Source organism: Fusarium poae, chromosome 3 (genome assembly GCF_019609905.1).
Source record: "Fusarium poae strain DAOMC 252244 chromosome 3, whole genome shotgun sequence".
NCBI classification, from domain to species: Eukaryota; Fungi; Ascomycota; class Sordariomycetes; order Hypocreales; family Nectriaceae; genus Fusarium; species Fusarium poae.
The window spans coordinates 887-25,070 of NC_058401.1; the positions used below are offsets into that span (position 1 = coordinate 887).

A 24,184-nucleotide genomic window follows, 5' to 3' on the forward strand; every position below is an offset into this window, starting at 1 on the left:
CGTAAACGTTTGTATAGTTGCTAAAACTGGCAACGAAGTGATTGCTGCTCGCGATATGACTGCGTACATCATCGCGATGATACACATCAATCTTTGCATCGGAACGTTATGCTCGTTCATTCCACATCGCCCCGATCTACAGCCCCTATTGGACAGACTCTTGAGATTTGAGGTCTGTGGGGGGTTTATGCTAACTGAGGTCGCCCATGGCCTGGATGCTCGGAACCTTGAAACAACAGCAACACTACTTCCAGATGGCTCGTACGATCTGCATACTCCCATGCCGGGGCTGCAAAGGCAATGCCCCCAAATACGCCTGCGAGATGCCCCGTGTGGCTGTAGTATTTGCTCGCCTTATGGTAGATGAGGAGGACCGCGGTGTGAAGCCATTTCTAGTGTTGTTGAGCGACGCAATGGGTATGCGACCTGGCGTCACATCCCTTATGCTTCCTACAAGGCCGGGCACAAAGCCATTGGATCATTCTTTGACCTCTTTCAATCACGTTTCCCTACCTTCGACCGCACTGCTCGGCTCTAGCTCTAAGCCAGAGAATGGCCGCATCGAGTTCCTGCGTCATATCCGGCGCGTGCCTGTGGGAACAGTGTCCTTTTCTATTCTGGGTATCTCGGCTATCAAAGTCGGGACACGCATCGCAGCTGTCTACAGCGAGAGGAGGACTATAGCATCGGTCGACGGCGGTAAGGCGGAAACGGATCATGGACTTCAGCACTCAGCAAGTTCCAATTGTTGAGGGATGGGTGCATGAAAAAGTCTTGAATGCGTTCGCTCGCTGGACTATAGACATGTGCCCAGATCTGACTGACCCTACACAGCATGCACTGGCTACCATTTTCAAGGCGACGGTGGTCAAGGCCTCTCAAGTCTTAAGGCCACTCGCCGAGAGGTGTGGATGGCAAGGCTTCTTTGCGTTCAACCAGATAAGCGAGCTGGACCTTACATTCCAAGGGAACACCGTCTCCGAAGGCGATACGTTGGTTCTATGCATCCGTACGTTCATTCGCATCTTAACATTGTTGATCAATTTGAAACTCTATAATGTGATAACTAACAGCTTGCTATGTAGGCTTCATGCCAGAAGTATTGGCGGGGAGTTTGGTCCTTCCACAGGCAATGAATAGATCATCTCGCTTAGCACAACGCGAAGAAGATCTAATTAGAGACATGAAATCGCGACTTGAAAGAGTCGGAGGCTACGACAATCATCGCGGTCCTGCCTTCGATCGCTACATTCTGCCTCGGTGCAGATTACTAGCAGAGGCCATTGGGAATCGTATGGCTTACGAGGCGGCTGAGAAGTCGGGCATCTCTTCGGGGTGCTCACGCTGTATGAGAGGATCTGTCTGTGTGAAGACTTAGATCCCCTACCCGCACTTGAGCCCTTGGTCCAGGCACGGGCGCCATCTCGGTCTTGCAGCTCATATAGCGCTGTCCTCGCCCAGATCAGATCAGAGTCTGTTACTCCATCTGAGGTAGACGATTACATAACAGCCCCTATCACCTCCGATAAGTCTTGGGAATCATTCATGAAGGGTCTTCAGATGCTTAAGAGCCCGCTAGACGTGCTGACCTCTCTTTCGAAACTATAGACAACTCCCGGTATATATCGGTATATATATATATATAAGCAGTCCCATCCGGGTCATCGTCAGGATGAAATTGGCTATGCAGACAGGCAGGCAGCACAGAAGCAGATCAAGGACAAAGAAATGCAGCAAAATTATAAATAAGATCAGATTTTAATACACTCTTCTATCAACATCTAATCAGGTAGTTAACTACTAGATTCCCAATAGTATAGCAATTTTAAGCTTAAGGAAAACATAGGAAATCAATACAAAGAAGGCAAGAGCAAGATTCAGGTCCAGTATAAGCGGCGGTCAATAGGCGGACGGGTACCCGTCCTTCTAAAATTGGACGGGTCCCGTCCCAATTGCCATATCTGGTATAGCTCACTCCGCTATCGGTCTCTTTCGCGCCGTTTCGAATGTCGCGTTTTATTGCACTCGTTGCTAATCGTGTCGAGACTATGGGCTTACGACGACTGCTTGGCTATGACCATCAACCAATCTCAAAGTCCAACACCGTTTCCTGACGATTGTCTCCCTCCCGAAGGCGAGTATGAGTCACGGGAGGCGTTATTCGAGGCAATTAACGCCTGGGCGGCGACCAGGGGCTACGCGTTCATAACTGGAAGGTCAACTAAGGAGAAAACCGGCAGGAGGACAATCACGTACATGTGTGATCGTCGCCGTAACCATCCGATCGTTTCGAGAGAACGTCAACGCAAGACAACAACTCGAATAACAGGCTGCGAGTTCTCTATACTGGCGAAAGAGAATAAAGATAGAAGTACCTGGACTCTGCGGCACCGTTCTGACAGCCGATTCTCACTACATAACCATGAACCAAGCCAAGATACCACTGCCCACCCAGTACTTCGAACAATGTCCAAGGAGCACCTGTCTCAACTGACTGGCCTTGCCAACGCTGGGATAGCCCCTAAAGAAATTAGAACGTACATGCGGCAGAACACCGACACGATAGCAACACAACATGACATCTACAATCGTATTGCAGATGCTAGACGAGAAGTGTGCCAAGGACAAAGCAGCATTAACGCACTTGCTGATCAGCTGTTTAGAGAAGGATTTTGGAGTCAATTTCAAACCGGTCCAGACGGTCGAGTCAAAGCTGTTCTATTTGCGCATCCCGAGTCAGTGGCATACCTACAGGCATATCCGGATGTCTTAATCTTAGACTGTACATATAAAACCAACAAATACGGCATGCCACTTTTGGACTTGATCGGTGTCGACTCTTGTCAACGTTCGTTCTGTGTCGCGTTCGCTTTCCTGAGTGGGGAATTTTTGGGCGTTAGATCGATTCCGATCGTTGTGCGAAAACCAGGGATTAGGCATCCCTCAGTCATCTTGACTGATCGCTGCCTAGCATGTATGAATGCTGTCGATACTTGCTTCCCATCGCCAAGGCCGCTGCTATGTCTCTGGCATGCTAACCAGAGACCCAAACAACTCAACCAACTCAACGGACGACCTATATTGAGTGAATTGGCTTAGTAATCGCCGACCTCTCGTTGAGTTGATTGACGTTGAGTTAGTGTGAGAGCGATCATGTGACTTTCATACTTTATGAATATTCTCACTTTATGAATATTGTGCAAATAGCTTAAGTCAGAGTTCTCATTAGGAATCTCTTTCTCTCCTCGTAAACAGTCATTTTACCCAAGTCGCACTCGACCTCGTTCGTGCTCTTGTCCCGTCCCAGTTGGCCTAATTGACGAGATATTCGCAACATGCCCCACCAACTATTCCCACCCTTTCTCCTCTTCTGCCAGCTCTCTCGCTCGGCCGAGAAATGACGCCATTGACTCTCTTGCGCCCGCCTCGCTTCTGGCGCTGCTCTCGACCTTGATTTGCGTGGAACGAACAGAGGATCCAGGTCGTCGATTATCTTGGCTTGTATCCACGAACGCAGCACTAGACACATCCCGATTATGTCGACTTCAAGGCGGCTGCGGGGAGTCACCAATCGACCTGCGGCAGAAAAGAGCCTCTCGCACTCGGCTGACATCGGCTGGATCGTGAGGAAATCAAGAGCCATTCGAGAGAGGCGGGGATATTGAACTCGGTCATCCTGCCAATATGCGATGGGGTCCCGAATATCGGTGTCTGTTGGCAGTGTTGCGAATAATATGGCAGTAAAGTAGTATATTGCAATACATACCATATAATATGCCTTTTCTGGTATTGTGATAATATGATATGAAGTCTACGATATTGTGACAATATAATATGAGGATGTCCATATTGGCAATATATTATCTATATTGGGCTGTTAATTCTTGGGTGAATTAGCCCCGTGAAAGCTGCAGAACTCGGCCTTACCCTATATAAGAAGCAGGGATAGCTGGCATTTTATTGGCCATCGTTCACTTCCACGCACTTCTTTGTTGACAATTAGACCTAACACACGATCACGCATGAAAGAAACGCGTGAGGGAGTGCAGACCATGTTGGGTTGGGCCATCTTCGCCTCTGCTCCCCTCATTTCTTTTTTTTCAAAATCACTCGTCGAACTCAACTTTACAAATCTAACTGCCATGCCTCAACAACGCCTCTCTTTTGCGCAATGGTCACAACGAAGAGGGTCGTCAATTTCTGGCGACCTTCTGGAGTTTTCCAGCCAGCAATCGGATGATCTGGACGTAAGCCAAAAGTCCAAGTGCCTGTCATCTCAACCTCGCACCGTCTCCACAACCTCCTCTACCAAGCCCAGAACATCATGGGTCTTCTCTCATATGCCAGACGAGGAGGTAGAGACGAGATACTAAATCAGAGGACCGGAAAGGAAGAGTGGCGCTGTAAACATTGCGACAAAACCTATGCCTCTTCAGGGGTACTGCAGCTCCTGCAAAACATCTCATGGACCCTCCTCCTGACGGTCACGGCCTGCCAAAGGAGCCCCGAACAGCGAAAGTTACAACTATACGAACTATTATCGAACAAGCTCGTGTTGCGGCAGAAGAAAATCCCCGAAAACGCCGTCGACTCAACGATCAATCCGGAGACTCGATCGAACCTGACCAGCTCGAGGCATTATACGTGAGGTTTATCACGGCCTGCTCTCTCCCATTTCGGCTCGTGGAATGCCCAGAGTTCCGAGCACTCTTGGCCTACATCAATAACGATATCGAGACTTGGCTTCCGGATACGCATGATACCGTCAAGACATGGATTATGCGCCAATATGGATGCCAGAAAGAGAGGGTCAAGCAGCGCATACAGCCGGCAAAGTCAAGAATTCACATCAGCTGCGACCTTTGGACTTCTCCCAATTCTTTGGCCATTTTAGGCGTAGTCGCACTATGTGACGGAAGACGGTCAGCTGGAACACCATGTTTTGGCGTTGAAAGACATCGACAGTGAGCACGACGGTTCTCATCTCGCTGTGGCCGTTTTGAAGGTGGTTGACGAATGGGGCTTTGCTTCCAAGCTTGGATATTTCGTGATGGACAACGCTGGCAATAACGACACCATGATGAGATCCCTTTCGCTTGGTCAGTACAACTCACTATTTCTCCTGACTGGCGGCCCTAACATCCCACAGGCCTCCTACGCCGATATGATATCCAATACGATCCCAAAGTGCACCGACTCCGCTGCCAAGGCCATATCATCAACCTCGCCGCCAAAGCCTTCCTCTTCGTCACCGATAATGAGAAGCTCGAACTCGACGATCCTGGTGTGCATAATGTGACACTAAAACATATTGAAGCGTGGCGGAAAAGGGGCCTCTTGGCAAGATTCACAACTTCGTCGTTTTCATCCAACGAAGTGTCCAGCGCAGCCAAAAGTTTCTTACTATTAGCCATAACCGTAAGCTCGCACGGGACAACGACACAAGATGGAGTTCGTGGTATAACATGCTGCGAGTGGCCCTGAACCTCAGAGATGCGATTGACGGCGGCTATTTCAACAAATGGATGGAATTAGATTGCGCTGAGACGAGCTCTCTTCAGAGGACTGGATCATCTTGGAGAAAATCAAGTCTTTCTTAGAGAAGCTGAAGATGACGACCAAGGCTCTCGAGTCATCGTTTGCAACACTCGATAACGTCCTCTTGGCTATGGATTTCGTTTTGGCACAATTCGAAGCAGGGAAGGAGGCATATATTGACGATCCGATAATGGCGCCCATGTATAACTCTGGCTGGGCCAAGTTGGACAAGTACTACCGGCTCACTGATGAATCGCCTGCCCACGTTGCCGCTATCGTGCTCCACCCTTCGCATAAATGGCACTACATACAGGAGAACTGGAAAAAGTGGGTTGAGTCGTCAAAGAAGTTGATGGAGACGCTGTGGAATGACTATAAACCCGTGGAATCACCTCTTCCTCTCTGCGAGGTCCCATCGACGACCACGAACGAGTTCTTGAACTGGAGGAACAAGCACCTGCAGCCGTCGCTCGTCACGGATGAATATGAACGATATTGCAACTCTGAACGGGTTTACGGGTTCACAAGCGCCCTTGCATGGTGGCTAGAGGAGACACAGCAGAAAAACTACCCAAACTTGAGTAAAATGGCGGTGGACATACTGTCAATTCCCAATGTCTGCGGAGCCGGGCGGCTCTTCTCCGGGGCCAAGATAACCATTACAGATCGTCGAAATCGGCTTGGTAGTGATGTAGTTGAAGCTCTGGAGTGCCTGAAGTCATGGTTTGGGATACGAGAGCTTCAAGGTGATGTACTTTAGCTGCCGCAGTAGAATAACCCAGATCACGTGCAATATATGGGATGTATTGTCATACTGGCAATATATTGGGTTCGGCAATACAATACAATACCTATAGGCCAATGTCATATGGCCTAATACAATATGCACCACTTGGCAATACAATAATATTGCGAGGCTTCCATATTGCCAATATACGTATTGTTTATATTATTCGCAACACTGTCTCCAGACTTGTTATTTTTAGACAAGATGCGACTTTACTCCCAACCCTAGGGTCCTGGTCAGTTTATCGGCAGGGTTGGGCAGAGTGGGGTCTGTACGTTCATTCATTCGATATTCTATTGGTTGGATGGGTCGACCGTTCAGTTAAACGCAATACCATTGGTCTTTGGTATCAGCCACTCAAAATGTAGGACAGACGTACTGACAAAGGATAACACGATTTAGTTATTATAATATCTAGCTAATGCGAGGTACCATGGCTTTATTGGGCTAAATAGAGTAATGTTTATTGGGCCTTTATTTATACTGATATTATATGGTCGCTACCTGTAAAATATGCTGACACCCTCACCAGCGGTGGGGAGGGTGTAATACAGTCCGAAGGATGTATCTCTATGCGTGACATTTTTTCGAACTCTCTGTGTACTATAGCGACGTCATCAAGAAAAACAGGTTGGAATAGTGGCCGGTCAAGTTGCTGTTGCTTGCGCCGGTCCTGGTCCCGACTTTCATCAAAACACCTGCTAATCTGTTAGGACTTATAGAGCCTCAAGCGTGAATAACATTATAGAACTATACTTGCCATCAGGTAGCTTCTCATAGTGGAGAGATGCCCGTTCAAATGGGGCATCGATCATTAACCCGTCTAACATCTTGACCCTGGAGACTGCAACATAGCTGAGCCCTGTCTGGAAGTCCCGTTCAGACAGATCCGTCACCATCTTGTCCACTGTGATGCTCTGTGACTTATGAACCGTAATGGCATATGATACCATAAGGGGAACTGCTTTCGTGTACACGCGGATGTCCCCAGAAAGAAGTCTCGCTTTACTGGGAGTATGGGTACTACCTCGCGCCCGTCGTCTGTGGTTAAATATGACGGCCCGGCATACTTATCCATCACCATCATGATGGCACATGGCGGGTCACGATGTGCATCAGCACCAGAGGCCCAACCGATGTCATATACTGTTCCTCGGGCGCCATTGACTAGGCCTGCTGGTTGCCAGATATTCTGGGTTAGCATGAGACGAGCACCAATACATACCGGAAACTGGCCAGCCAGGTTACCAGCTTGTTCCGATGTTGCCTTGTCAGCACCATTACCAATGTTCTTCGCCATGGCTTTGATTGCTGGGTGCTTCAAGCGGATGAGGTGCTCGTAGTTGTACTCGTCAACACGAGCCTTCTTACTATAGATACGAAGAGCAGCGTCAAACGTATCTACCTCGCGCTGGCTTAGCTTGACCCGCACACGCTGGCTCAGGAGTTTCCATGATTCGATGGATAACTTGAGACCACGTACCTCTGAAAGCGCGAGACGAAAGCCGGCCTGGTCATCGCCCTGCTGCCGCTGGACCTTCTTCAAGAAGACGGTGTGGTTGAATGCCCTATATGCTGTCTGGCCAGAGACCTCATGCAGATCCTTGAGTGGCCCATCAAAGTAGAGAGGCTTGTTCGCAACCGGCGGGAGCTGGAAGAAGTCACCAACGAGGATGATGCTCATGCCGCCAAAGAATTCGGTTGCTCTGCCAGGAAAGACTTGGCGAAGGCGTTTGTCGATCCACGAAAGCTGACGCAGACCCAGCATGCTTTTCTCATCAATCACAAGATACCTGACGTCGCGTAGCTTATTCTGGACAGCATTAGCATCTGCCGGGGATAGCCCTGTAAAAGCCCTATCCACGGGTAGCCGGAGGAGAGAGTGTAATGTTGTCCCCATGATCTGGTTGCTTGCAACTCCGGTGGGTGCAACTCTCCAGATTGGATTGGGCCGCTTACCTGCAAGCCTCTGAAGATGCGAAGACAGGACTTTGATCATGTAGGACTTGCCTGTCCCACCACCACCGTCAACATGGAGTAGAATCTGCTCCTCACTGCCGCTTTGGAAGTGCCCAATAAAGGTATCGTATACTACACGCTGCTCCGGGTTGAGCGTATCACGGACGTCTAAAGGCAGGTCTTCAACATCCATATAGAGACAATGCTGCTCAATGAAGTGGCGCCAATAATCGCCTTGAACGATTCCTGGGTCAGCGTAGCGGCCGACATGGGGCGCCCAGTCGTATTGGATATCAATATCCGTCGACCCAGAAGATCTATTGCCTCTTGGCTTGGTGGGCAGTCGGGAAGCTGGCGGGCAAGTTCAAGCCAGTCCTCCTCTAGAAGTTCAGGCTCGTGAAATTCTTCCTCGAACTCGTCCGGATCTGGTCGACGTTCTTCAGCGTCAGGTGTGCCATAATAGTCATCAGGGTGCTGGTGCTTCGCATAACAGACTTCAGCGGCAGACGCATACGAGTCATACTTAATGCCGTCGATCTTGCGTAGTTCGCTGGGATCGCGATGTGAATGAGCCAGCATTAGCTTCACACGACAAAAATCATCGTATTGGTGATGTCGGGGATTGAACTTGTACCGCGGGAAGTAGTAGGTATAGCACGCGAGGCTTGGCTTGACGACTCCAGCGTGTCCACTTTCTCCCATCCCTCTTGCTTGTATTCCAGTTGGCTAGAAAGTCGAAATAAGTGAGTTCTTCATGAAGGCGAAGGCGAGAAAGATACTTCTCATATATTCCAACGACCTCACCGTCGTTATGGTCACCTTGGAGGCGAAGCGACCGTCCCTGTTGCTCGTAGGGACGGCAATCGACGGCTCTTATAACACGGGTACCCTCCTGCAGCTCGCAGTTGAGCAAGATATGGCAGATCTCCTGTCCCGAAAAGTCTCTCTCACCAAGCAACTTGTTCATCAGACGCGAGGCAAAAGATAGAAGTGGATTCTGGTGGGAGACATAGGGCAAGATTTGCCGCCCCAGGCCGGCATAACTGTCAGTCCGCTTCTCCATCTTACTGCAATACTTGGCTGCATAATTAATCACAGCTTGGAGGCTGGTACAGGGGAGATATCAATGTTGGCTAACCAGCCAAGACTCAGGCACCGGTTATAGTGGTTCATAAGGCTGTCATTCCTGGCCGCCTCGAAGGAGAAGTAGGATTGTCCTTGTCGTCGAACAACCTCAGCCGTATCTCTTGTGTCTCGCGGGAAGAAGAAGCGGCAAGAAATCTCTTCTGAACCCTTCTTCTTTCGTAGGCAGTATGCCTCACTGCAATGGTGGCGTTGGCAGCGGTTCAGAACCTGTGAGAGCCATTGAAACGTCAGGGGATGCTGTAAGGGATTTACAGCCAACGGGTTACCTTCTCCCTGCTGTAGCACTCGAGCTGGCTCAGGATTGAAAGCTGTGACGTGGAATCTCCAGATACGGGCGAACTCCTTACGTGCATCCTCGTTTTCCAGGTCGACACCGGGCGCACCGTCCATCCAGAATAGGCCATGGCAGTGGCTACTCCCACGACCCTGCCATTCGTACCTGTTCCAATAATCAGTGACGTTGAATTTCTGCTTGAGAACGATATCTCTGAATAAGCCAAACCGCCTGTAGAAGTGCCAGGCTGCAATATGTGGGTTGTCCCTGAGAAGTTTGCTAGACATGCCCATTCGCTGTTGCTCGGGCAGCTCCTGCCAGTCTTGAAACTGGGGCAAATGTTGATATAGGCTTCTCCAGTGTAGGTCTGCTGGACTGAATGTAATAAAAGCACCAGGACAGTCGAGGTTGTAGGCGTAAGACTCAAGTTCTCGACGCTTTCGGTACCAATAGGGGCGTGTCCCGCGAAGTTGTGCTGCCTGGCGGTTGATGGAATTGAGCAACTGCTGAGCTTCTGCAGATTCGGGGTTCTGGAAAGCTTCGAGTAGATCATCTCGCGTTGTTAGGCCCTGCCTTTGTTGGTATTGCTTGACGAAATAGCTGCTTTTCGCCCGTGCCTGTGCTCGCATCAGCGTGTTGAAAACCACAAACCGGAAAGTGGGATGACGGGCAAATCTGCCATCGTGCCATCGAAGGGCATGCTGTATGTAGTCCGCATACTTGATAGGCCGTAACCTTGGCTCAACGAAATCGGCTTGACCGCGAGGAAATAGTGTTGGAAAGGCTAGGGACAGGAGTGCCTGTGACTGGTTGAACTCATTGATCGGCGTCCTCTGAATGTCTGGCATATCAAGCTGACGTTGTTGCGTCGGTGGCCGTACAGGAAGCGGCTCATCGCGCTCTTCGCCGAGAACGTGCAAATGTAATGTTTCCATCTCTGTGGAGGAAGCTGGAATATCGTATGGGATCTGCAGCCGACACACGGAACACGGATTGCAAGGCAGCACTATGCCGTACATATCGGATTCCCGGGTAAGCTGCAGCCGGAGATGATTGTGACGTTCAAGGAGATCAGCAAGCTGTGGCATCAGTTCTTAGAGAGTGCAGAAGAAGGAAAGGGGAAGAAGGCACCGAAACGCAAGCAGGGCAGTCAGAGTCAGAAGACTGATAGCAAGCAGCAGCAGCAGCAGCAGCAGCAGCAATCAACTAACAGTCTGGCCCAAATGACTATAAGGAGCAGCAAGCGAAGCAAGAAGACTACTCAAGAGCAAGAGGAGGCACTGGCTCAGAAGAGGAAGATAAGTGAGAAGAAAAAGAAGAAACTAGAGGACGAGATGACGGATGGGCTGCGAAAGCTACTTGGACCGAAGGCGACTTGGCGATCCGATAAGCAAGCCGAGAGCATGCGATCGATCATGGCACTCAAAGCAGATCAGACGGCAATCAGTGTACTACCGACAGGGGCCGGCAAGAGCATACTATTCATGCTGCCGGCCGTAATGGAGAATACAGGGACAAGCATTGTGGTCGTGCCGTTTGTTGCACTAATGGACGACTTGGTTACAAGAGCAACAGATATGGGGGTGGACTGCATCCGATACAGATCATCGATGAGTTCGGGACGAGAGGGCATGCCGAGGGCAGCACGGTTAATCGTCGTCAGCGCCGATGTTGTGTCAAGTGCCGAGTTTTGCGGGTACGTTGATGGGCTGTCATGCACAGGGCTGCTGCAGCGGATATTCGTAGACGAATGTCACACTGTGATCATGGATATCGGCTACCGTGCTAAGCTTGGCGAGCTCGTAGGGTTACGCCGGTTTGGCTGCCCATTGGTGCTGCTCACAGCAACGCTGCCCGTTGTGCTAGAGGACTGGTTCCGCGGCGAGATGCTGGCAAAGTCGGCAATCATAGTGCGGGATCGGACGGTCAAGCTGAACTGCCGGTACGAGGTTCAGCAGGTCGAGCCCGGGCGTGGAGCTGTTGAGAATCGCACGGTTGAGGTGATCGAGCAGCTGGATCAAGAGATGACGGGCTGTCAGAAGGGGGTCATATACTGCCGATCGAAGAGTCAATGCGAGGCGATCGCTGACGAGATCGGGTGCGGGTTTCATCACAGCGGCATAAGCGAACAGGACCGTCACGAGGCGCGGACGACATGGGCAGAGGGCCGTAACGCAAGCCGATGGATCGCTGCAACAACCGGGTTAGGGACAGGCATCGACATCGAGGGGATCGTGGCCGTGGTTCACATGGAGAAGCCGTACGGGCTCGTCGACTTTGTGCAGCAGATTGGCCGAGGAGGGCGTCGGGCAGGCGAGGTGGTGCGGTCCGTCATTATACACGATGGACGGCCGCAACGAGAGGATCAGCATCGGAGCTTTGTGGATGATGTCAATCAAGCACAGATGGAGGCATTCGTGTTGACGCCGGGATGTCGAAGGGCCGTGATATCGGCGTTTATGGACGGGGCAGCCGGCGAAACGTGTGAGGATGTAGATGGGGCTACGCTTTGTGATCGGTGTGAGCTGCTTCGACGGGATGATGACAGTAGTAAGGGTGCAGGTAGGGCCGAGGAGGAGGTGATTGAAGGGGAAAGTGATGGAGAGAGTGAGGAAGAGAGTGAGGGAGGCAGTGAGGGGGAGTATAAATGGAGAAGAGAGTAAAGAAGAGAGTGAAGGAGAGAGCGACAAGATAAGGAAGGGTGGGAGGATTTGGAAGGCATTCAGTAAGGAAGAGGGTACACGGGTTAGAACGCTTTTCCGATGGTTAGATGATGTCGCAGAGGAGTGTCCGGTGTGTCACGTCCGACGTCATCAGAAGGGACTGGAGCTAGGGAGGTCCCAGATGAGCCGCGGCATAAGAAGGCCGGGCAGTGGTGTGAGACGGTGTCAGAGGAAGGGTACGATACGGCACGCAGGGCAAGCAGGTTCAAAGAGCTATCATGCTGCTTTATATGCAAGCTGCCACTAGACTGGTGTGAGGAAACGCGGGAATGAAGAGGGCAAGTGTGCGTATAAGGATAAGCTACTGCCGGTGGTGTTGATGGGCTTGAGGAGCTGGCGAGTCAGAAACATAGTTAAGGCTGAGTTTGGGGTTGATATGGAGGATAAGAAGGGATTTTATTGCTGGCTAGGGGTAGAAAGGCGGTTTCACGGGATGAAGGGGACAAATGCACATGCATTATGGGAAGCTATTATTTGGGAGACATATAAGGATTGGGTTTAGGGTAGGGTTTAATATAAATCAGGTTAGGGTTAAAAGGGTTACTATCCCAGCTGCATGGCGGATACAGCTCTGAATCAATGGCTTTCCCATATTAAAAAAAGACGCTAATGAAATGACGACCTGAATCCATTGCACCCCAACGGATTCAGGTCACCCATAAGTTTTATCAGTAAAATGCATTTCAAGTAGATGCATCGATTTATTACTTTGAGGGAAGCTTATATATGGCTTGCCAGCCTTCGAAAATCATTTTTGCGGCATTGCGACTGGTTTGAAGTTTGAGTCAATTGATCAATTGAAGTTAACAGACCGGGATCCAGCAGGCCACATTAGTCATCAGACACAGCCAAGGTTCAGCAGTAGCCATTAGTCATCCATGAGGTCAAGGCAAGGGTAAAGAGGCAGACAACAATTAAGGTTTTGTATCATAGCAACAGCAGAGGTAAGTTTAACAGGGGTCCAAGGAGGATAAGTAAATAGTTAGAAAAACAACCAGCCATCCATATCAGATAAAACCAAAGACATCCAGCCACAATGTTACCATTTATTAAATTAACCGAGTACCCATTTGTGATTTGTACAGTATGCCGTTATGCATATGTCACCAAGGAGGTTGAATCGCATTTAAAGAAGCACCATAAGAGCATCAAAGCAGCAGTCAGAAGAGAGATTACCCAGCAAGTCAGGGATTTGCCCGGCATGATTGATGACAGAAGAGGGTTGTTAACGTGGCCAACGCCACCGCCGACGACCGACCCGATCCCATATATCCACCCGCCGGTCCCCGATAACTTAGGTTGTGGCGAGGAAGGGTGTTGGACCGTGGTTGACACCCCGCGAGGCATGCAGGAGCATTACCGTAAGGAACACGGTTGGAGTAACCCGCGCGGGAGAGGCGGAAGTCAGCAAACGCGGAGGATACAGGCCCAGCTGGTCCCATGGCGCACCGGCGTCCAAAGCCAGCGGTTTTTCAGCAACGGGCCGGCCAGTAGTTGGTTCGAGGTCGGGTTTGGGGCGCCGGCCACCCAGACGGCCGATGAGGCCGCCATGATGGAGCGGGCGGTGCGTGCCATGGAGCAGAAGCAAGAGCAGTTCGAGCGAGAGGATAGAGAGTGCATCAAAGCCGCCGACGCAAAGACAGATGCGAACGCGTGGTTAGAGCGTGTAGGATGGGCCGACCATTTGCAGGGTTTAGATCCGGAAGCCATGAGACAGTTGACAGACCCGGTCGGCGAAGAAGAGCATGTTTTACAGTTGATCCAGGACAGTATCATGCGGGTCATGTTGCAGGCACGGATTACAGCCACGCCCAGCACGGTCGGCAGCCAGGCATTATTCGAAGTACAACGGAAGGAGGTAGACAAGAAGCCGCGGCGGCCATTCGACAACCGAGTCGAAGAAGACACGTGGGCACGGTACACAGCAGTTTGGGTCAAGTTGATATGTTATGTATACCGTGCCGAGACCATGGAGGACAACGAGAGGCCCGGGTTCCGATTAACGAAACGACAGGGGGATACGATGGACGAGTTGACGGAGTTAATAGAGGAGTATGTTGAAGACCCCGAAGCCAATCCATTAGATGAGGAGCGCGTGGACGAGTTGACGCTGCAGGTCGTTATGGCATTGTTGGATCACAGGTTAACGGCAGGTGAATACCGCAGTGGTATTATCAGTGGGTTGGCCGTGCTGGGCATCCGCAAAGACGGTGGATGGATGGATGTGATGGATTACACGCCCATGTATTCAGCCGTGATCAAAGTAGCGCGGGCCATGGTCGTGTATCAGTCGTATCGGGAGAGGAAGGAAGAGGTGGCCCGATTACAGCAGGAGAAGGGTTTAGGTGAGGAAGAGGCCGAGGAGGAGGCGACCAGCATGTTCCGGATCGTGCGTGAGAAGGTGCAGAGGTTCATGACGGTGACATCGAAGGAGACATACGCCGAGCCGACGCCGATGGATTGGATATACGAGGCACGCACGTACGGCATGTATATTCGGTTCAACACGCCAGCAGGCGGAACCGTGGATTGGGATGGCGACCATATCACGTATAGAAAGACACGGTTCCGGATGGCCGCGTTGACCGAGATGTTGCATGCATTGACGAGGGAGGCGAGGGAGCATTTAGCGACGTTGACGATGGTGGAAGACGTGGACCAGTTACCGCGAATCCCGTGGAAGGAGGTGGAGGACGATCACAGTGAGGACCGGATGGGGTATTCATTTTGACCGATGAACGGAACCGCGAGTGGGTAAAGAGAGGTAAGAATTGGGTGATGAACCAGATCACCGATACACAACCGGACGGGCAGGGCCAGGCACGACGCAAGGTGTGGATCGACAACGGCAGAAGGGACGGAAAGCCATTCCAGGCCCGGGCGGTACAGTCATATGGCCAGACATTCAACGGGTTCATGGAACGAATGTTCATGTTGATGTACATGATGAGCCAGCCAGCACGGATACCCGAGATGTCGGGCATCCGGCACCAGAACACCATGAATGGAGGGGTCAGGAACATATTGGCGCACAACGGCATGATGTGCGTGGTCACGTTATATCACAAGGGATTCCGGTTGACGGGTCAGGCCAAGGTGATTCACCGGTATTTACCGCATGCCGTGGGAGAGTTATTGGTGTGGTATTTATGGTTGGTTTTGCCATTTTGGCAGCAGGTTCAGGGTATCGTCAAAGATGCCGGTATCCGCAGCCCGTTCATGTGGCCGGATGAAGTGGTACGCAAGGCAGAAGGCAGTATCGTAGAGGAGAGGGAGGCAAGACGAGCGGCATTGGAGAGGCACAGTCAGAATGGCGGCGGCATGCATGAAGAAGACGATGATAACAGCGGAGGTAGTACAGAGAACCCGCATGACCCCGATAACCCCGCGAACGCCGATGATATTGGGTTCCAGAGCTGGGTGCAGGAGCGGAAGTGGACATCAGACCGGGTCCGTCGAATCATCCAACGGCACAGCAGGCGATTATTAGGCGTGACGTTAGGTATCAGTTCATGGAGGCAGATTGCGATCGCCATAGCCCGTCGGTATTTGAACGGTGCATTTAAAGAGTCGACATTGGATGGGGAGGATGAAGATGACGATTTGGATGACAACCCGGTGGATTTGCAAGCCGGGCACGCAACGCACGTGGCGGGCATGGTATACGCACGCGAGTTGCAGCAGGGATTGTTCAGCACGGCATCGATGCGGGACAAGTTCCGAGCCGTCAGCAGGCAGTGGCACCGTTTGTTCGAGTTCCAGGACAGCGAGGAGAGTGGGGCGTCGGCCGCAACCCGGCGAAAACGAGCCCCGTATGACACGGAGCGTGAGTATAATCGGATGCAGCGGTTCAGACGATTGCAGCAGGTCGATATTGCCGGTCAGTTACGGCAGATGATGGGGCCGTCGGCGGCGTTCCGTGGTCAGCAGGAGACGGTGATCCGGGCGATCATACGGGGCGAGAGTCCGATTATCCAGATCGCAGGCACAGGTGAGGGCAAGAGTATGTCGTTTTTATTACCAGCATATTGTGCCAACGACAACGGCGGGACGACAATCGTGATCGTGCCGTTGATTTCATTACGGGATGATTTACACGGTCGTTGTGATAAGAGCAAAATCGGGACATATAGTTGGAAGAGCCGCGAGGGACACCAGATTGCCCCAATTATATTCGTGACGCCCGAGTCAGCGGTGACGAAGGAGTTTGGCGATTTCGTAAACTCCGATTACAAGCACGGTGTGCATTAGACCGAGTTGTAGTGGATGAGTGCCACACGAGTTGTAGTGGATGAGTGCCACACAATGTTGGACAGCACCGCCCGATTTCGACCGCAGATGATGGAGTTGGGTCAGGTTTTGAACGAATGGGGTGTGCAAAAGGTTTTAACGGCCACATTACCGCCCGGCGAGGTAGAGAGGTTTTGCGAGGTCGTCAAGTTGCCGGCAAGCCGTGTGAAGATATTCCGATCGCCAACATCGCGGCCGAATATTCGGTATAGGGTAGTCGAAGCGCAGGCGACACCGCCACAGCCGAAACGACGTCAACAGCAGGGGAGGGGGTATAAAAATCAGGAAGTCGGGCCGGAAGAGGATGCAGAAGACAGGCAGGTTGTCAAGACGGTACGAGATTGGTTATATCAACACAGTAACGGCCGAGTTATCGTATATGCAAGCGCGATCGAACGGGTTGAGCGGTTGGGGAAAGGTTGGAGTGCGATGTATATCATTCAAAAGTAGATACAGCAGTCGGTAAGGAGCAACGATTACGAATGTGGATCGAAGGTGGGCATTTAATTGTGGCGACAAATGCGTTGGGGTTAGGCATAGACGTGCCAGACGTTCGGTTGGTCATACACGCCGGCATGCCGAGTCGATTACGGGATTACGTGCAAGAGAGCGGACGGGCGGGAAGAGACGGTGAGCCGAGTGAAGCAATTGTCGTGGTATGCCGGCCAAAGGGAAGAGAACGAGAGGATAAGGCCGACAAAAGAAGGTCGAGCGAGCACGGGCGACGATAAGCAGCAGTTGGCCGCCGAAAGAGGCGGCGGTAGAGAGGCTTATCAGCGGAAAGTGGTGTCGCCGTGTGGTATTGGATCAGATGATGGATGGTCGATTGGATCGCGCGGGTTGCGACGACAAGGTGGAAGAGATATGCGATATATGCCGGCGACAGAGAGATCAGTTGATGTTTGAAGCGGATATATCGTGGGTTGAGAACGAGGACACAGGTAGTGGGAAAGGCATGGAAATGGCAGATCAATATGGAGGACAGGTAACAGAAGGAGAGATCCAGGCACGATTTGAGCAGGCCGGGCGGAGCATACGATACGAGCAATTCAAGGCGAGGCAAGACGAGATACGCATCCATCAGGAGGTGGAGACATTCGAGCAAGAGTTGGGACATATGGTCGGCCGGTGCATAGGTTGTTTCATGGCAACAGGCGTTATAGAGGAAGATCAATTACACAGGAGAGATGAGTGCCCGTTATGGGACAAGAGATGGTGGGATGACATGGCGCGAGCGGAAGAGAAGTGGCAGAAAAGCATGTTTACAAAGGGGTCATGGCGGATCATTCCGGTTGTTTTGGTGTGGCATGCCGCAAGCGATTTGCACACATTGGGAGCCGTTGGACAACGATCAAGGAAGATTCAAGTTAAAGAAGGATGGGGTATGTCAATATGCAGGCGTATTGGTATGTGTATGGGCAGCCGTCGGTCGGATGCATCCCGACATAGCAGATGCAGTGGTCGGGGAGTTAGATGCAGCACGAGATTATGAGTGGCAAGAGTCAGAGGATAAGGTAGTATATGAGAAGGGATTAATGAAATGGTTAGGGGAGAAAGTTCAATGGGGCATTTAGAGACAAATAGGTTATGTCAGGGATTTCATAGAATTATACAGGCAGTGCAGAAAAAAGCAAATAGGAATAGAGTATAGGGAAAGAAAGGGAGATTAGATTAGGATTACATAATATACAGCATGTTATTTACATAGTTTGGGAAGTTGGTTATGTAAGGAGGACAAGCAGGAGGGAGGATACAGGCAAGCGGGTTATATTAAGTAGTGATGAGGATAAAGGAGAGATAGGCAGGGAGAATAGTTAGGGGTAAATGTTTAGAGGGGTGATGGTTAGGGGAGGGATGTATGTGATGGTCAGGGGAGGGATATATGTAATGGTTAGGGGAGGGATGTATGTGATGGTCAGGGGAGGGATATATGTAATGGTTAGGGGAGGGATGTATGTGATGGTCAGGGGAGGGATGAGTTTCAAAAGTCAGCATGAGATAGCATGCGTTTTTTTTGGGTTTAGGGCCGAAGACCGCGTAGAGCGCAGTGGCGGGATGGGATTGAAGCGAGGTCAGATAGAGTTTGAAATAGAGCGAGAAGAGATACGGAGGCGGCGGTTCGAGCGATTGCATAGGGCCGATATGAGAGGGCAGTTAAAGCAGATGATGGGCGAGTCAGCCGAGTTTCGAGGGTTGCAGGAGGCCGTAATCCGAACCGTGGTGCGCGGGGATGGGCCGATTGTGCAGATAACGCCGACCGGAGGTGGCAAGAGTTTGACATTCATGTTGCCGGCGTTTTGCACGCCGGACGGCATGACAATTGTGGTGACGCCGTTAGTGGCATTAGAGAACGACATGGAGGAGCGGTGCAGAAAGATGGGGATTGACGGATATGTGTGGAAGAGCCGGGGAGTGCAACGGGGTGCATCATTGGTGTTCGTGACGCCGGAATCGGCCGTGACGAAAGGGTTCCGATCATTCGTGGAGAGAATGCATGGGCAGGAAAAGTTAGACCGGGTCATGGTGGATGAGTGTCACACGGCATTGGAGTGGACGAAAACATTCCGGCCGCGGATTGGGCAGTTGGGGTCAGCATTACAGGAGTTCGGGTTACAGGTCATTTGTTTAACGGCGACATTGAAGAGGACAGAAGAGCGGTTGTTATATGCACAGTTAGGGTTTGAAGCCGAACGCGTGCGTTTATTCCGAGAACGAACGACACGGCGGAATATTGAGTACCGGGTGGAGATCATTGAGGATAGGGAGGGGAAGGAGTAGGCCGCCGCAGTGGTGGTCAGCGATCGGCGCAGGAAGGGGCAAGACGATGGAAGCAGAATGGATCAGCAGCAAAGAACAACAAAGGTGAAGAGGAGGATGAGGTTATAGAGCGTGTTTGTGAAGTTGTAAAGACGTGGACAGAAGTAAATCACAATGAGGGAAAAGTGGTTATATATGGAGGCACAATCGAGAGGGTGAAGAAGATCGCAGCATCATTAGATTGTGTTGGGTATTGGAACAAGGCGGGAAGTGCGGAGGATAAAGCAAGATGGATGGAGGAGTGGAGAACAAGTGTTGGGGAAAGTCCGGTTGGATCGTCGCGACAAACGCATTGGGATTAGGGGTTGATGTGCCGGACGTCAGGTTAGTAGTTCATGCGGGAATGCCGCGCAGATTACGAGATTTTGTCCAGGAAAGCGGTCGAGGGGGCGGGATGGAAAGAGGAGCGAGTCCGTTGTCGTAGTGCAGAGTTCATGGATGAAAGAACAGCAGGAGATTTGGACAAAGAGGAGAGAGGAGAGAGATCGAGGCGGGGACAATGGTGTCAGTGAGGAGGGTGCGGTCAGCAAGCAGGCGTATGAGTGGGAGGAAGACGTTGTGGAGTTTGTAGAAGGCAAGGAGTGCCGGCGTGAGGTTTTAGACCGCGAGATGGATGGGTTTATGGGACGGGTAGGGTGTGAAGTAGGTGAAGAAGAGCGTTGCGATGTGTGTAGGGAGCGTGCATTGCGGATGGAAGCACAAGTATCAAGGAGAGGTACATCATGGGTCAGCATACAGAGTGAAGAGGAAGAGGAGTTGGCGAGGCAGCAGCAGCAGTTGAGGCAGATTATGAGAGGAGCAAAAGGTCAATTCAGTGGGCAGAGATGGAGCAGGTAGCACGGGTAATGAAGGAAGCAGAGGACGCGGCAGATTTCGAGGCGGAGTTAGACGATTGGAGCGGGCGTTGCATTGTATGCAAAGTGGGAGGGAGCGAGGACGAGGTTTAGCATGCATTAGATGCATGTCCGATGAAAGGGTCGGAAGCATGGGAATTATTTGTGGAAGGTGTTGAGGAAGTTGAAAAGCAGATGTTTAAAGGGAAAAGGTTTGAGGATTTTTCAGGTTGTTTTGGTTGTGGTTTGCCGCAGAGGATATGTCGGGTATGGGAGGTAGCAGATGATGATGGACGACGGTTTAAGAAGATATATGGGAGAGAATGTCAGTATATAGGGTTATTGGTTCGGATAGTTATGTCGGGTTGAGGATTCAAATGGGTGAGGAGTGGGCGGATGAGATATTAGGCATGATGAAAGCGGACGGGGTTGATATTGGTGATGGGTTCACGACGGATAGTATATATAAGTGGTTAGGGGTTTGGTTGAGTGGGGAGGGATGCAGACGAATCGGATGTGTCGGGTTGTATATATGTTAAGTTGTAAGAGAAGAAGTTAATACAAGTATAGAGTATTTAATATATAAGAATAAGTAGACAAGACAATTAGAGGGGTAACAGAAGTAGAAGAATAGTAAGTAATAAAGGAGAAATAATATAAAATATATATAAAGTAAAGGAAAAATAATATATAAGAGTAAAGAGTAGTAAAACAGTGGGGATGTAGGGTAGTGAAAAGAGGTTAAAATAAAGAGTGGGGTACAAGGTATTAAAATAATTATAGAGTAAAGAGTAGAGATATAGGGTAGGCAGGTGAACCCGTGTTTTAGCTCCCGGCAGGGGTGCGGTAGCACGAACGCGGAGCTAACGTCAAATTGCAGCGGTGTTGCCCCGCTACATGGCTTCTTTACATACAAAATCGGCGCCCCACATTTGAAGGCCGGGGGGCAACATGATTGGGTTCCCAGCAGTTAAAATCGAGGAGGGTAGTGCCAGTAGATAGATATCGCCATTCATAGGAGTTTGCAAGTTCGTTTTTTCAATTTGAAGAAGAATTGCAGGAATGTAGTCGATTATAAGTTTTGCAGTTATTTGTTCGATGTAGTTGATCATCGCAATATAATTGGTCAGAATATGTGGCCCGTGCGGCGATATACATTCAGAAGATCCAAGATGGCCCCATTGCCAGTCAACAAAAGCAGGATTATATGCAGATTTAATCAGTCAGGGTTAAGTATGAATTTGGTACGTCAAGTTAGGGTTAAAGTCAGTTCAATACGATAACAGCATATTGATCCGGCCATATTTACATTTACAATCCAGCCCGATTTATATAGTGTTATCAAGAGTAAGATAGTGGCAAGCCCATATTTAAAATATAAGTAATAGATTAGCCACAAGATATAGCATATAGAAGAGAATAGGCATTGTACCCATCCGTTCAATGTAAAGTGAAAGGTAATAAAGAAAGAAGTAGGGCCAAGAGGGAGACCGTATTTGACATCCAGCGATATAGACATAAAGGACAGATGCAGAGAGAGGTAAAGAGATACAGCATTATGGCCATAGGTGGCAGCCATAATAGCAGTAACAGCAGGCATGCCATAGATAAGGGTCAGCAGAGTACAGTTTACGACAGAAAAGTAAAGTACCCAATGTGAAGTGTAGAGGATAGACAATGGGTTTAGTTGTTTATTGTCAAGTAGAGAGATGGAAAAGGAGAAGATAAGAAGAAGGAAAAGAAGAAAGATTTCAAGTTTAAATAGATAAAGATATTACAGTAAACGATATTCGACCAAAAGATATTTGACCAAAGGATGTTCAAGCAAAGGATATTGCACCAAAAGATGTTGAACCAAAAGATATATGAGAGAAGAATACAGTAAGCCGGATGATCGTATATAACAATTAAGGTTTGCAACCGTAGCAACCACAAAAGCAATTTGTCAACAAGATACATACAGCATCAATAACAGGATATCAATCCAGCCAAATTTACACCCAGATAAAATACCGTGCGATTCATATCCGGTTATTCAGCATACATTTATAACCGTCATGGAGCCGTTTATTTATTTGCCCGAATACCCGTTTGCATTTTGTACACAATGCCGCATTGGGTTTGTGGCCAGCGAGATTGTACATCATATAAAAGTTAAGCACAGCACAAAGACCCGACAGGAAACGAAGCGCATTGCGCAAAAGGTGGCAGCCATTCCAGGTATAGCCAAGAATCAGGACGATTTGAAGAATTGGATATTGCCGCCGCCAACCATCCAGATCAACCCGTACATCCAAGCCCCACGAGACGATGGATTAGGATGCAGCCATTGCCAATACGTAGTACGGGATAAACAGCAGATGCAGAAGCATGGCCGGACCGAGCACGGTTGGGTCAGCCGTCGCAAGAGAGGCGGACAGCAGCAAGCCGTGCCCGACGAACAAGATGCAATGTTGGCCGTGCCGTGGAGAGACCACGTACAATGCCAGCAGGTATGCAATTGGGGGCACGGCAAGCGTTGGTTTGAGGTTGGCCGCAACGATGAAAGAGCGACACAGGAGGAGGCCACCGACGGTGAGGGTGATGCCGATCACGAGGCCAACGTCGCGTTTTTCAACATGGTCCAGGAGGAAGGCAGGAAGGCGTTTGAGGATGAAGCCAGCGGCCGTCGCGTCCAGGATATAGACGACAAGAATGAGGCCCATCAGTGGTTGGGTCGATGCGGTTGGCCCCGCCATTTGGAGGGTATCCGCATCGACCGGTTGAGGACATTGTTGGAGCCGATCAGCGATGACGAGCCGGTGTTGCAGAGGATGTGGGAAGTGTTGGAAAGCGTCATGGATGCCGCGTATCAGGCGACGGCCCGCCAGTGTTACCCAGGCACGGCCGAGTTGTTTGAGATTGCACGTAAAGAAGCGCATATGACGACGACAAAGCCGTTCCAGGGATTGATGGAACCCGATGCATGGGTGCGATACAAGTCATGGTGGAAGCAGTTGTTGTGCATTTGGAAGCGATACGACGAATGGGATGCAGAAGATGGTTACGACAATGAGAGATTCAGTAACGGCGGAAGCAGCAGCAGCAGCAGCGACAGCGACAGCGATACCGATACCGACAGTAACAGCAATAGGTCCGCGTATGATGATGATGCGGTCAGCCGCCGTTATGGCCCATCTTCTCGACCCACGTCCGCCGTATAAGATGACAATACAGCAAGAAGAGTTGTGGAAAGCATTCGACAACGGCATCAGGCAGGTCGTCACGGGAGCCGACAGGGCAGGTCGGTACACAGCCGATCGTTTGCAGCGGAGTTGCTTGGACGCCATGGTGCAGTTTTTCGACCATCCATTGAAGAGCGGCAACCATTACGAGAGCATCGTCATCAGCGCGTTGGCCGTTATGGGGTTAGACGAGGGCGGCGGATGGAAGCCCGTGGAGAATTACACGTCAATTTATCCAGCCGTCATCAAAGTGGCGAGGTATTTAGTGTTGTACCAGTCCATGTTGGAGCGTCAAGCACAGATTGACCAGTTGGCCCAATACGCAACCATCCGTCAGGCCGAGGAGGAGGCCGAGGGATTATTCAGGATCGTGCGACGCAAGGTGCGGCGGTTCATGATCCGCATCCCCGAGGAGAGGATATCGAGCCGTCGCCGATGAATTGGATCATCAACACGCGAACATACGGCATGCACATTCGGTATTCGATGCCCGGTTCCGAGATGATCGAGTGGCATGGCGATCCGATTTCATGCAACAGGGTCAAGATCAAGATGAGCGAGATATCCGACATGTTGCATGCATTCATCGGGGA

At 50.6% G+C, this 24,184-nt stretch overlaps 10 protein-coding genes across 10 annotated transcripts; all 10 read left to right on the forward strand.

Annotated features, from left to right (window-relative positions):
- Nucleotides 1-323: 323 nt before the first annotated feature.
- Nucleotides 324-1,608, forward strand: FPOAC1_007357 (uncharacterized protein; the record flags this gene model as incomplete). The annotated part of the gene is made up of 4 exons (XM_044851825.1): nucleotides 324-699; nucleotides 803-1,009; nucleotides 1,086-1,346; nucleotides 1,379-1,608. 4 exons carry the CDS (start codon nucleotides 324-326, stop codon nucleotides 1,606-1,608), a joined length of 1,074 nt encoding a protein of 357 aa, XP_044704495.1.
- Nucleotides 1,609-10,753: 9,145 nt separating this feature from the next.
- On the forward strand, nucleotides 10,754-12,367 carry FPOAC1_007358 (uncharacterized protein; the record flags this gene model as incomplete). The annotated part of the gene is made up of 1 exon (XM_044851826.1): nucleotides 10,754-12,367. One exon carries the CDS (start codon nucleotides 10,754-10,756, stop codon nucleotides 12,365-12,367), a length of 1,614 nt encoding a protein of 537 aa, XP_044704496.1.
- Nucleotides 12,368-13,463: 1,096 nt separating this feature from the next.
- FPOAC1_007359 (uncharacterized protein) lies at nucleotides 13,464-15,158 on the forward strand (the record flags this gene model as incomplete). Its single annotated transcript, XM_044851827.1, has 1 exon — nucleotides 13,464-15,158. The coding sequence occupies one exon, from the start codon at nucleotides 13,464-13,466 to the stop codon at nucleotides 15,156-15,158; it is 1,695 nt and encodes a 564-aa protein (XP_044704497.1).
- Nucleotides 15,159-15,205: 47 nt separating this feature from the next.
- Nucleotides 15,206-16,678, forward strand: FPOAC1_007360 (uncharacterized protein; the record flags this gene model as incomplete). Its single annotated transcript, XM_044851828.1, has 1 exon — nucleotides 15,206-16,678. The coding sequence occupies one exon, from the start codon at nucleotides 15,206-15,208 to the stop codon at nucleotides 16,676-16,678; it is 1,473 nt and encodes a 490-aa protein (XP_044704498.1).
- Nucleotides 16,679-16,732: 54 nt separating this feature from the next.
- On the forward strand, nucleotides 16,733-17,167 carry FPOAC1_007361 (uncharacterized protein; the record flags this gene model as incomplete). The annotated part of the gene is made up of 1 exon (XM_044851829.1): nucleotides 16,733-17,167. The coding sequence occupies one exon, from the start codon at nucleotides 16,733-16,735 to the stop codon at nucleotides 17,165-17,167; it is 435 nt and encodes a 144-aa protein (XP_044704499.1).
- A 125-nt stretch (nucleotides 17,168-17,292) lies between these two features.
- On the forward strand, nucleotides 17,293-18,291 carry FPOAC1_007362 (uncharacterized protein; the record flags this gene model as incomplete). Its single annotated transcript, XM_044851830.1, has 3 exons — nucleotides 17,293-17,373; nucleotides 17,424-18,123; nucleotides 18,170-18,291. 3 exons carry the CDS (start codon nucleotides 17,293-17,295, stop codon nucleotides 18,289-18,291), a joined length of 903 nt encoding a protein of 300 aa, XP_044704500.1.
- Nucleotides 18,292-18,859: 568 nt separating this feature from the next.
- FPOAC1_007363 (uncharacterized protein) lies at nucleotides 18,860-19,495 on the forward strand (the record flags this gene model as incomplete). The annotated part of the gene is made up of 1 exon (XM_044851831.1): nucleotides 18,860-19,495. The coding sequence occupies one exon, from the start codon at nucleotides 18,860-18,862 to the stop codon at nucleotides 19,493-19,495; it is 636 nt and encodes a 211-aa protein (XP_044704501.1).
- Nucleotides 19,496-19,972: 477 nt separating this feature from the next.
- Nucleotides 19,973-20,371, forward strand: FPOAC1_007364 (uncharacterized protein; the record flags this gene model as incomplete). Its single annotated transcript, XM_044851832.1, has 1 exon — nucleotides 19,973-20,371. One exon carries the CDS (start codon nucleotides 19,973-19,975, stop codon nucleotides 20,369-20,371), a length of 399 nt encoding a protein of 132 aa, XP_044704502.1.
- Nucleotides 20,372-22,424: 2,053 nt separating this feature from the next.
- On the forward strand, nucleotides 22,425-23,570 carry FPOAC1_007365 (uncharacterized protein; the record flags this gene model as incomplete). The annotated part of the gene is made up of 1 exon (XM_044851833.1): nucleotides 22,425-23,570. One exon carries the CDS (start codon nucleotides 22,425-22,427, stop codon nucleotides 23,568-23,570), a length of 1,146 nt encoding a protein of 381 aa, XP_044704503.1.
- A 124-nt stretch (nucleotides 23,571-23,694) lies between these two features.
- Nucleotides 23,695-24,030, forward strand: FPOAC1_007366 (uncharacterized protein; the record flags this gene model as incomplete). The annotated part of the gene is made up of 1 exon (XM_044851834.1): nucleotides 23,695-24,030. One exon carries the CDS (start codon nucleotides 23,695-23,697, stop codon nucleotides 24,028-24,030), a length of 336 nt encoding a protein of 111 aa, XP_044704504.1.
- Nucleotides 24,031-24,184: the final 154 nt, after the last annotated feature.